Source organism: Hibiscus syriacus, unplaced genomic scaffold, assembly GCF_006381635.1.
Source record: "Hibiscus syriacus cultivar Baekdansim isolate YM2019G1 unplaced genomic scaffold, ASM638163v2 tig00111132_pilon, whole genome shotgun sequence".
NCBI lineage: Eukaryota > Viridiplantae > Streptophyta > Magnoliopsida > Malvales > Malvaceae > Hibiscus > Hibiscus syriacus.
The window spans coordinates 563,882-576,693 of NW_024062992.1; the positions used below are offsets into that span (position 1 = coordinate 563,882).

A 12,812-nucleotide genomic window follows, 5' to 3' on the forward strand; every position below is an offset into this window, starting at 1 on the left:
CATGAGCTGTGACTGTGCGAAATGGACTGAAATCGAGTGGCATCGTTCCTTCATTTAAAAAGTAGAGATACGAAGAAGGTGGATCATGGGCGGAAGAGCTCTTGGAACAGTGAGAGGCGCCGACATATTGCGATCGGCATTGTGCAGTTGACACAAGATACATATATAATGCTGAAAGGATAATCTTTATAGTATCCGGCATACGACATCAGGCATGGATGGAGCACATCGGAAGGGCTTCCAGGAAGCGAGCAGCTACCACTTGCCAGATTCGCATCAACAAGTTGGATTGTCGTAAGCTATGTCTTGAACAAGGAAGTTTCCATTTATCAACCTCAAAATCGTACGGTTATCTTTCTCATCACAGTCCAGTTGGAAGATGGCGTTGCCGCAGTTTGGGGGGGGGGGGTTGAGTTTTTAAACGAAAAGGGTAGCGGATGCTAATGTTTCCGCACGTTGTAAGGGCGCAATCGTTGGTTGTGGCCCTACCTGCACTTGCTTGTGGGTTTACAAGTAAAGCAATGGCGGCCAAGAGGCTAAACATCGGAAGATGGGGTTTTGGTTCATGCATTCTGAAAGCACAAGAAATGAATGAAACAGACTAGTTTTTATAGGAAAGGGAATATGGGCTGAACAAGTTGGCCATAATTATCATTTCAAGATTCAAAGTCAATAGGGAACACTTTCTTCTGACTGAAACTGAAACTTGGTTATATACAAGTATTACATTCTCTTTACGCTATGTCCTAGCCGCTTCCAGTCTGTATTTATCATGACAATAATTCAAAAGAGGGAACACAAAGAACTGGTAAACAATAATTAATACAGCACTTTTATTTGAAACGGAGATCAAAGAACAACATATTACGATGCGAATGTATATAAAAGAAGAACAAATTAGAATGGTTAAATCCCTTGACAATTATTCATGCAAACAAAGAGAAATTGGGGGCATTTTCCTCATCTCCTTTGGAAGTTAAGGAACTTGATTCCATATGCAAAGACAAATAAGAACAGAAGCACCCATCCAATATGAGCTGCAATAATGGCTGGAAGGAAATCATACTTGAACCCCAAGTGTGTCTCAAGGTAAGCCTTCACTGTCATTTGTGTTTCTTCTGTTATCACAACAGGATCAACTTTATCACCCACTTGGGATGTCACAAGTCCATTGATTGTCCATGCCACTGGTGAAGCCCAATAATACCACCTCCACCATATTGGAATTTCCTGCAAATATTCGATTCGTCCACTTCATTTTCATGTATTTTTTATAATCTTAAGACGTGGTATCGATTTGATCTTATGGTACGTACGGTTCGGGGGATGAGGAAACCAGAGAAGAGGTTCCAAAAGCTTAGGAAGAAGGACATGACAATGGCAGCAAATTGATGGTTAGGTGTAAGAGCTACAAGCATCATCCCATACAGTGTGAAGTACATGAAGCACATCAATATGAAGTAGTAGAACAAGAAGAACTTCCCCATGTTCATCTGGAATCCGATCATCGAGTAAAGTAATAAGCTGTACATCAATGTCTGGATCGAAACATAGATTGCCTCTATTGCTACCTGAAAACCATATGAACTTGAGTCATGATTTTCTCTGTTGAATTTGTTTTATATTGAGAGGTTTCGGTTTCTCTTTTTACCTGAGCAAAAGCATAAGGCAATGGTGAATACATTCCGGCTGCTCTTTCGCGATAAAAGACTGTTCTTTCGATTGCCACGATGGATTGCACAGCTGAAGTGTTGGTGGCTCCTAGGAAAAGGACAGCAGAGTACATAGCTCCCAACAGGTTCATTAGATCTTGCTCCTTGTGTCTATTTAAAAAATGGTTTACAAAATTGATTCCATATGCAAAGACAATTAAGAAAACTACCAAAATGATAAGTAAATACAAATTTTTGGACTCACATCTTATCTCCTTTGTCCCAAAAAATCATTCCGAATATGATACCGACGAAAAACGTCATGAAGAATCGAATGGCATTGTATTGTGGGTTCCTCCAATACGAATTGTACTGCTTCCAGAAGCAGGCTTTGCATTGAGTAAAGAAGTCTTGAGAGTATGTAGTGGGGAAGTGAAGGTCCTTAGTTCCAGGGACAGGGGTGCTTAAATCTTTGATAAGTTCCTCATTTTTCCTGATACATTACCAACATTTCATATTTGGTAGAAATAAAAATGGAGGTGAAAATTATGTAGTATTTTCAGTTCCCGTTACCTATAAAGCTCAGATTTGAAATAAATCTCACTAAAATCGACATCGAGTTGAGCCTCGACAGCAGTGGAACTAATTTCCAGCATCCATGTTGCAGGGTTGTAACCTTCTTTGATCTTGGGAACTCCAGCAACAGCCTACAGAAAGTTTTTAGACATAAGTTACAGTCGAAACCTCCAAGAATTCTAACACAATGCGGTTCAAGATTGATTTTTACTTCGAAATATTCGACAAGTTTGTGAGAATGGCGACCAAGAGGTCCAGCATAAATGACTTGTCCACCCCTTTTCATCAGGAATAGCTGCAATAAAAACGGGAATCCATTAAGCAAATACATTAGGATCTGAAGGTTTTCCGAGGCCGAAAATATAAGAATACCTCATCAAAGGCTTCAAAAATGTCTATGCTAGGTTGGTGAATGGTGCAGACCACAGTTCTTCCTGTATCCACTGTATTTCTCACTGTACGCATGACAATAGCAGCTGCTCTGGCATCGAGGCCAGATGTTGGCTCATCCATGAAGATGATTGATGGATTAGCAACTAATTCTACAGCTATTGTGAGCCTTTTCCTTTGTTCAGTCGAGAGGCCATCGACTCCGGGAAGGCCAACGAGAGAGTTCTTGAGAGGATTTAGCTCTACTAACTCCATTACTTCTTCAACAAACATCTGTTGCGCAAATGAATACAGCACTAATGTTTCTTTCGTTTTAAGATGCAGCTAGACATAGTATATGAAATTTAGTAATAAAGATCCGGATTAAAAGAACATGCCTTTTGCGTGTCTGCATTAACATCCTTGGCAAGACGAAGCCAGGCAGAGTACACGAGAGATTCGTAGACAGTAACATGTGGAGAATGGATATCATTCTGTTCACAGTAACCGGTAACCCGAGCAAAAGTTTGTTGGTTCTTTGGGTAACCAGAAATGCTGATACTTCCTTCGATATAGCCACCGGTTTTTCTTCCTGCTAAAACATCCATCAAGGTGGTCTTTCCTGCTCCACTAACCCCAACCAATGCTGTTAGCACACCAGGCCTAAAAGCACCACTTACGTCTCGTAATAATTGAAGACGATTCTCTTCGATTCCTTGGCTCTTCATTTCCTGTGTAGGAAACCAAAGTTTACCACCAATTTATATTCATATTCTTTTATCTTTCGGTAAAGGGTAAAAATTTGGATAAGGGACTCACAGCAGGCATGTCAACATAATAATTCACATGGTCAAATGCAAGTGACAAGGGTTGGAAAGGTAACACCATTCCTCTCTTTGAAGGTGCTTGGTTTGCAGCACTAAGAACCGAGTTGTCGAGATTATTATTCAGTGCCATATCGGTCAATGGTGAACTCATTTCTATGGACTTTAAGTTAGGCTGTGCATCGGAAGACGACTGCTTCTTGCTCTCATCGTCTTCTTCCATAGTAACAGCTTTGGAATCTCCCAGAGCTGCATTTGGTGTCGAAAAGTACTTTTAAAACTGGAAACCAACACTTTGGTAATGGATATCAGCATGAGCTTTTAGTAGCTTACGGTTCAAGTAGGTCAATGCGGCAATAAAACAGAGATTAAAAAGCAGAGAAAATCCAAGTAGTGCTGCAACACAAATCCAATACCAAAACTCTTCTGTATACATGCCTCTGGATTTGAGAAGAACCTTCCCTACGGTGCTGGAGTATAATGGCTGAAATGGAAATGTAAGGGAAAAATATCAAGATAAGCCAATAACATCTATGCAATAATAGAGACACTTTGTGCATGTTCTTAGGAAATCTTACAGCACTCCATCTTTTATCAAGAAACTCGGTAATGACAATGGCATTTTGTCCATAGGACATCGGGGAGATGTAGTATCCCCATATCATCCATGGCTTGATGTCATCTGCAAAAGGAGATTAATAATATCAGAAATGATAAACAGAACCGGAGTATTGGTATCTTTCGTTATCATTCATGGAACCATAAACAAATGCTTTGGATAAGCGAACCATTCATTTCTGCTGGAGAGAAGTGAAACAAAATTAAATACAGAAGTGATAACCTTTGGCAACAACAAATCCGCCGAGTACAAAAACCACCAGCAGAGTAAATGTTCCGAGTGTGTTTGCCACAACCTGTGTTCTACCGACTGCAGCGATGAATCGAAAGAGAGAGAGGGCCATTTGGTGAATGCCGAAGAACGCCAAGAATTGCCGAAAGAACCTGAAACGTTGTTGATGTGCAAATGAATAGGATTGTAGATTGACATAGCTCATAAGTAGGAAAATGGAAACTACAATTCTATTGCATTTTCCATACCTGCTAGCAGATGGGGCAAAACCAATGGTGTAATATGTGAGGATGATCCATATCCCAGACTCTACCAAAGAGAGGGGGATCCTAAGGACCCAAATCGGCAATGCGAAGGCCCATGCCGGATAGAACAAGAAATCCCTTTGCTTGAAGAAAACTGGAAGCCTAAATATGGTAAGTGCAAGCTCCGCCATCCCATTGAACATGACATTAATGAGACTAAAGAAGAGTGCACCATAAAATTTTGTTCCATTTGTTATATGACCAGCTTCCATTTTGGTCCTGAAGAACACTGTGAAAGCAATGACAGACATAATGGTAATCTGTGTGGTCTTGAATATGTATACGAAAGAGTTGCGCTTCATCAGTAGCCATTCTCTCGCAAAACAAGCCTTGAAAAGTTCCAAGTTTGAGATTCCATACTTTTCTTTCACCAATGCAGCTTGATGAGCTCCGGACTTATCATAAGGTATCCGGAGTTCATCATCGAGCTTTCGACCTACATGGAAAGAATTGAAATGTTCCACGAACTTTGGTACTGATACGTACCGGTAAGGTTCGTTTTCTCTACACCAATACTGCTGCTGGTCTTTCCTGGAAGTCACCTCTTGTAAGAAATCTGCAATTCCTTTCCTGTTGGGGCATTTGAATCCCACGCTTTCGAAGAACTCGAGAACATGTTCTCGAGGTCCTTGATACACTATCTTACCCTCAGAAAGCAAGATAATGTCATCAAAAAGGTCATAGGTTTCGGGTGCAGGTTGCAAAAGAGAGATTACCATAGTTACATCCATGATATGAACCATCTGCTTCATAAACCTTACAATCTGAAAAGTTGTGGAACTATCCAAACCGGTTGAAATCTCATCCATGAAAAGAGCTTTGGCCGGTCCGACCAACATTTCCCCTGCATTTTGTACAACAATTTCATTTTAGGCCTTTCTTTCCAATTGAAATGCAAACAACAAGAACTTTTACACATGATATACCTGTGGTCACACGTTTCTTTTGTCCACCAGATATGCCCCTTCTCATGTCATCACCCACCATAATATCAGAACAGATATCCAGTCCAAGAATCTATCATCACATCATAGAATTAAAAAGTTAAATCTTTAGAACTTTGTTGCTCGGAATTGAAGTATTTGTGTCCGACACTCTGTCTCAAGTCCGAGAAACACGCACGACGGGGACTAAACGACTAGAAAGCAGTAAAAGAGTGTACAAACCTTGAGCACATAATCGGTAACCAGGCTAGTGTTTTGGCCAGCCATGGCAGTAGCTTTCATGAAAGCATCAATCTCAGGGTCCGGTTTAATGCCGGCCTGTTTTTCTCGCCTTGATAACTCAGCCAAGAGTTCGTATCGTGTCCCAACTCCCAAGCACCGTCCTGAGAAATCTAATGTTTCCCTTACAGTCATCTCACCATGGTGAAGATCATGCTGGCTTATATAAGCACTTGTTCTTTGAGGGATGAATTCTTGAAATTCATGGCCGCAATATGTTATTTTTCCTGATACCCTTAAATCGGTATCGGTTTTCCCTGCAAGTGCCTGCAATAGTGTAGTTTTTCCAGACCCCGGAGGTCCTAAAAGCAGCGTCATCCTATGTGAAAGAAAGAGAAAAAAAAAGTTGAATTGCCGAGAAAATGCGAGAAAATAAACATGCTCATGGTCAAGCAACATATACCTGGATGGTTTCACTATTCCACTGACATCACGAAGTATATTAACCACTCTTTTCTTAGAGGGGAAAAGCTTGATTAATCCAAGAACTCCCTGTTTTGTTTTACCATAATGTTAATTCAAAACTAAGAACTTGAAACATATATGCAATTAAGGAAGAATTTTGAATCACCTCAATAGTGTTTAACGTGGAATTCAGCAAAGTTGGGAGAGCCCTTGTTCCAAGATAAGCATCTCCTTCTATGGATAAATGCTCGAATCGAACATCAATTTTTGGAACATCAATTCCCACCCTATCAGTTCTCTCTCGAAGTCTTAGAAGAAACCTCTCGTTATCTTCTTCGGCAACTCTAAGTACACTTTCCATGATGTTCTTCTTGTTGTTCATGTCGAGATTCGTGATGTCGACTTGTTCGTATCCGATCTTTCCTTCGTCCAGAACATTCTTCAGTATCGCTTGTCGGATACGATCGTAGGTCGGAAGCCTTTCGATGGCGGCCCATTTGAGCTCCTCTTCGTCTTCTTCCCTCCCGCTTCGTTGGAAAACATCAGTTTGATTGTTCCATGCCTCTCGGATACTACCCGAGGCCCAACCTCTTTTGCTTGCGGATGCCAAACTCATGTTCCTCCGGCTCATCGATCGGGCATTGCTCATCGACCGGACTAGGTCGTCTCCTGCCAATGCCGAGGCCATGATCGTTGCCTTTCTTCTTTGCTGCTATGTGATTAACGTTTGACAAATCAAACATCCAAAAGAAGTAAAGATGCAGGGTGGATTGTGAGGTGGTACAACGCATGGTTTATGTAGCTGAAGATCGTTACAAGGAGAGTGTTGCGCTGACAGAAAATGGCATCCCAGAGTTCCAAGATAGATGAAATTTTTTACATGTATTTATTCCGATTTTTGTTATCTTTCTCTTTCAGTATTCAGAAACCATGGAATTTCATGATTGTATCACCAAATCATCCACGTCACTACTTTAATTAAATTATTTTAAATTATTAATGTGTAATTATTAACTTTTATGCCTTGAATATATATGGTTATAAACTATATTCTCATCGGATAAATATATTAGATTAATTCCATTATTTAAGTGTATAAAAGATAAAATTGGTAAATTCACGTTTAATTTATTAAAATCTTGATGGTATAAAAAATTATATTAAAATTAATGTGATTTCACTCAAGTCTAAATATATTATAGTATGAGGTTGTCTAATAAGACAGACAACGAGTTAGGTTGGATCAAGTTTTTAATCAATTCGATCTTATTGGAAAACCATCTGAATTTGATCATACTCGAAAAATATATACACTCCACCTGACTCAACTTAATATAAAATAAGAATTTAATTAAAAAAACAATAAAGAGAGGGCATTATAGTAATTATCCATAAATGTATTAAAGAAATTATACTATTATCTCCCGATCATATCAATATTTTTTCACTGTCCATCCTGTCAAGCATTGCAGGAAATACAAAGCTTAGAAATCAAAGGAAGAAAAAAAGAAAGCATCTTATTGAATTAACTTGCTTTACACATCACCTATGCCTATTACTTATAGCTCACTTACAACAACCTCTAACAACTTAACAACCTTTAACTAACTACATCCATCATCATCCTCTCAATTCACATGCATGAAATGCATGAAATGCTTTAACCCACGTGCATGTGCTACCTAAGGTATCTCAACATTCTCTCCACTTCTTTTTCTTCTCTTCTCTAACAAGGCAACACTTGCAGTTTTTCTCGAAACTACTCAAACGCTGGCTTGGTTAGACCATCGGCCACCTGGAACCCAGCAGGAACATATCTAACTCGAAGCGCACCAGCTGCAATCTTCTCACGAGCAAAGTGTACATCCAGTTCAATATGCTTATGCTTGGGTCGAGCATGACACACCGGATTCACGCTCAAGGCAACAACACTCGTGTTGTCACACCAAATAACATGTGTATCCTGCAAAGACAAACCAAGATCACAAAGTAACGCAATAAGCCAAGTAACTTATGCAGCAAAGTCAGGAACACTCCTGTACTCAACTTCCATTGTTGAACGAGAAATAGTTTTATGCTTCTTTGAATTCCACACAACCAAACATTCTCCAAGGAAAACACAATACCCAAACATAGACCTGCGATCACTAGCATCACCAGCCCAGTCAGCATTCGGGAAGGCTTTGACACATAACCTGGCATCACCTTTTGAAAACACTAACCCATAATCAAGTGAACCTGCCAAGTAATACAGGATACGTTTGACTTCCACAAAATGAACTGTTCGTGGAGATTGCATGAACTGAGCCGCTTTATTAACTGCAAACGCTATATTTAGTCGAGTATGAAAAACATATAAGAGAGCCCCCACAACACCGCGATACTCTTGAGCATTTTTCATTAGATCACTAGCCAGGTCAGTAACTTTTGCAGTAACCATCAGAGTGCACACATGCGTTGCTTGACTCATGTTAGTCTTCTTCAACAGCTCGCATATGTAAGTATGATGACTCAACATCAAACCAGTACCAATCCTCTTAACTTCAATTCCCAGAAAATATGACAGCTCACCTAGATCTTTAAGTGAAAACTGAGTACTAAGCATATGAATGACCTGATCAACAGATGTAACCGAGGTTCCTGTGATGATAATGTCATCTATATACATTAAAACATATATACAGAATTCGTCTTGAACTCTAACGAACAACAACACATATGCTTTTGACTCAACAAACCCTAGCTCCAAAAAATTGGCTTTAAGCTTTTCATTCCAGTTACGTGGTGCTTGGCGAAGGCCATAGAGTGCCTTCTGTAGCTTACACACTAGTGGAGTACTATTTGCAACACAACGTTCGAACCCAGGAGACTGCTGCATATACACCTCTTCGCTCAAATCACCATTTAAGAATACATTGTTGACATCAACCTGTCTCAAGACTAGTCACTTGTAACAACCATGGTTAAAAGCACATACACGGTTGAAAACTTTACAACTAGGCTAAAGTGTTCTTGAAATCAAGCCCAGAAACTTGTGTGAACCCTTTTGCAACCAGTCGAGCCTTGTACCTATGCACATACCCGTCCAGATTTTGTTTAAGTTTAAGCAGCCACTTACATCCCAGCACATTCCTGTCAGCAGGTAGGGGAACAAGAACCCACGTGTCATTTTGAATTAACGTTGAATATTCAGCATGAATTGCATCAGTCCATGGAATTGACTGAAGAGCTTCTTCAACAGTTGATGGCACAACATCATCAAAAAATGTAGTGTAAACTTTTGGTTTAAACACTCCACACTTACTCCTAGTCAACATAGGGTGACTATTAGCAACTGCAGTCCCTGTCCTGTCATCAGGTAGTGGTTGCGTCTCCATAGCAACCTCAGGAACATCAGGCACAACAACAGACCCATTATCTAAACCAGATCGTGCAGAGCATTGTTTAGGAGTATCTACAAACAGGTCAGTATCATCTGGCTCTTGAACAACACCAGTATGCAGCTTGTTAACATCCACCACTATGTCAAGAGACCTGTTCAACTGCGAAACAATTCCCGATTGTCTAACAGACTTATCACCAGCAAATGGGAAACACCATTCATCAAACTTCACATGACGAGAAATTATTACAAGTTTATCAAGTGTTAGATAGAGAAACCCTTTGTGTTGAGGGCTAGTACCCAAGAACGTGCATGGCTGATATCCAAAATCGAGCTTATGACTGTTGAACGATCATAGATGAGGAAAGCATCGACACCCAAACACCTTAAGTGTGCCATAATCAGGTTTCTTACTGAACATACACTCAAAAGGAGGCTTCCAGCTAGTACCTTCGAGGGTAATTTTTTGATCAAATGAATAGCCATAACCATTGCGTTTGACCAGTAGTTGATTGGCATGGAGGCCTGTGCGAGCAGAACTAAAGCAAGCTCAACTACATGCCTGTGTTTATGTTCCACTACACCATTTTGTTCTGACGTATGTGGACATGTAACACGATGAGAAATACCAGCTTCAGTGAGCATACGAAACAACCAACGATACTCACCTCCCTAGTCACTTTGAACAACCAAAATTTTCAGCCCAAATTGTGTTATCACAAATTGCTGAAAAAGTTGAAATGCCTGAGTAGCTTGAGACTTATCTTTAAGTAGATACATCCATGTATGTCGAGTGCAAGCATCTACAAAGCTAACATAATATTTATAGCCATTTGAAACAACAGGAGATGACCCCCATAGATCAGTAAAAACAAGCTGGAAATGTGACTTATACATAGTAGTTGAATCAAAGAAGGGAAATTTATGACTCTTTCCCATACGAAAAGCAACACAAATTTCATTAACCTTTTGTTCAACATTTACATCAATTAGTTTGCATATTTGCTCAAGGGTTCCATGAGCATGATGCCCAAGGCGCCTATGTTATAGGTCATACAAACGATGTGAAGCAACAACACTATTAGCTTCAAAACAAACACTCTTATTATTATTATCAACGACTTGAAACAAGTATAGCCCATACTTCTCATGTCCTTACAGCAACACCTCACCAATGTCTTTATCACGAACACAGCAGCGCAATGCATGAAATTCAAATACACCTCATTGTCCCTAGCAAGCTTCGAGATCGAGAGAATATTTTTAGTTATCTTAAGTACATGAAGAAGGTGATTCAACATCAATGCTCGAGAATAATAACATAAAACAGATTTTCCAATGGATCTAATAGGGAGTAAACCTCCATTACTAACAACGAGTTTACCTAGTCCTTAGAAATCCTTTTGATTAATATTCTTAGCTGAATCAGATGTTACATGATGTGTAGCCCCAGAATCAACCACCCAGTGATCCCTCGTGCTAGTGGCAATATGGCTCTACGGCTATGAAGAATAGCAGACCTGAAACTCAGCACGAGCTTTTGTACAACACGTGCAATCATCCATATCAGCAGGGGCTGACTCCAAACTAGAGTAGTTTACAAATCCTGAATCACCACAAGTTACAGCACGATTAGTCTATCTACCAGTAAACGCTTGATTGAACTTGTACCAACAATCAACAGCCAGATGCCCATTTTTCCCACACAACTGGACCTCCAACTCGACCTCCAGCACTAGATCCTGACGGCCCAGAGGAACGATCATGAAAGCCATAACCTGAAGTCTTTAAACTAGGACCAGACTGAGCCATATGAGCACTCATTGGAAGAGAATCTTCTAGGGAATCAAACCCATCAAGTTGAGTTTCTGCATCGATCAACATCAAACAGATCTTATCAAGAGATAAACCATCTTTCATGGTGGTTATGAACTCTATATAAGGTTGATACTTTCGGGGAAGACCTTTTAATATGCTTGCAACATGCTCGGCCTGAGGAATTGCACTGTCACACGGGTGTAACTCATAACAAACTTCTTTGATGCGAGTAAAATACGTACGCATGTTATCACTTCTTTTCTTGAGAGACTGAAGTTTGTAGTGAAGGCTGATAACCATTGTGGTAGATCGGTTCGCAAAGAATTGCAACACCGTACTCCAGACCGCCGATGCCGTCTCTGCTCCAACAATCTGGGACAACAAATGATGGTTGATCGTGGATAGTAACCAAGTAGCCAGTGTACTGTCTTGTGCAACAAACTCTTCATGCAATTCATTTGCCACCGTGTCACCATTCTCATCCTCCACTGTTGTAGGAGGGGGACAAGCAGCTCCGGTTAGCAACCGTTCCAGTTGATGACTTCGAACAGTCAGTAGGACTTGCTTCTTCCAAAGTAGAAAGTTAGACTCATCAAGAATGATGTTAACCTTCTTGTTTGTGAAGGTCTTGCCCGCAAAAAACTCCATGAACAAGAGTATAGCACAGCACATAGGAGAGACCTCTGGAACATCCAGCGAATGATACCATGTCAAGCATTGTAGGAAATGCAAAGCTTAGAAATCACAGGAAGAAAACAAGAAAGCATCTTATTGAATTAACTTGCTTTACACATCACTTATGCCTATTACGTATAGCTCACTTACAACAACCTATAACAACCTTTAAATTGTTTCCTAACAACCTTCACATGCTGACTAAATACATCCATCATCAGCATCTCAACTCACATGCATGAAATGCTTTAACCCACGCGCATGAGCTACCTAAGGTATCTCAACACATCCAAACTCTACTCAACTTGAGTGAACTCGAAACTTTTTCCTAAAAAAATTAATTTTATCAAATTAAATCAAATTAAAATCCGTCAGTTTTGAATTAAAAAACCGTCATGAGGCCTAGCAGGATAGCCAGAAATGGAAATTTCTTCCTAGGATTAGATTCGAAGCTTATTGAATGCCATGTTTTAACGGTTATTCCAGGAGATATTTGTTGTCTTTTTGTCTACAACCGGCAGGGACACTATTATTTGGATTATTATCAAATAGCCCCCAAAAAAGGTAGCATTAATATGCAAAGAAAATTATTATTATTTAAAACATTATATTTTTTCACAAATAATTTTAATCCAATTTCAGTAAATATTGATTTAAATACTAATTAAAATAGGTAGAAAAAATATCTATCATTAGTGTATCAAATGACTTTTTGACAAAAATATTTAACATG

General features: G+C 39.7%; 1 protein-coding gene across 1 annotated transcript; it reads right to left on the reverse strand.

Annotated features, from left to right (window-relative positions):
* Nucleotides 1-850: 850 nt before the first annotated feature.
* On the reverse strand, nucleotides 851-6,892 carry LOC120154585 (pleiotropic drug resistance protein 2-like). The gene is made up of 17 exons (XM_039166285.1): nucleotides 6,371-6,892; nucleotides 6,203-6,291; nucleotides 5,743-6,118; nucleotides 5,503-5,593; nucleotides 4,520-5,420; nucleotides 4,263-4,423; nucleotides 4,000-4,103; nucleotides 3,755-3,905; nucleotides 3,417-3,670; nucleotides 2,996-3,328; nucleotides 2,601-2,891; nucleotides 2,440-2,523; nucleotides 2,226-2,359; nucleotides 1,918-2,145; nucleotides 1,652-1,823; nucleotides 1,317-1,571; nucleotides 851-1,230 (listed from the first exon to the last, which is right to left on the reverse strand). Exons 1-17 carry the CDS (start codon nucleotides 6,890-6,892, stop codon nucleotides 961-963), a joined length of 4,416 nt encoding a protein of 1,471 aa, XP_039022216.1. The 3' UTR covers nucleotides 851-960.
* Between the last annotated feature and the right edge of the window lie 5,920 nt (nucleotides 6,893-12,812).

Excerpts from the sequence above, each read along its gene's own strand:
- LOC120154585 (XM_039166285.1), bottom strand. The coding sequence starts at position 6,892 with ATGGCCTCGGCATTGGCAGGAGACGACCTAGTCCGGTCGATGAGCAAT. Across the intron at positions 3,671-3,754 it reads CGCATTGACCTACTTGAACC|CTCTGGGAGATTCCAAAGCT; the intron begins GTAAGCTACTAA and ends CACCAAATGCAG. Across the intron at positions 1,572-1,651 it reads TGCCTTATGCTTTTGCTCAG|GTAGCAATAGAGGCAATCTA; the intron begins GTAAAAAGAGAA and ends TATGGTTTTCAG.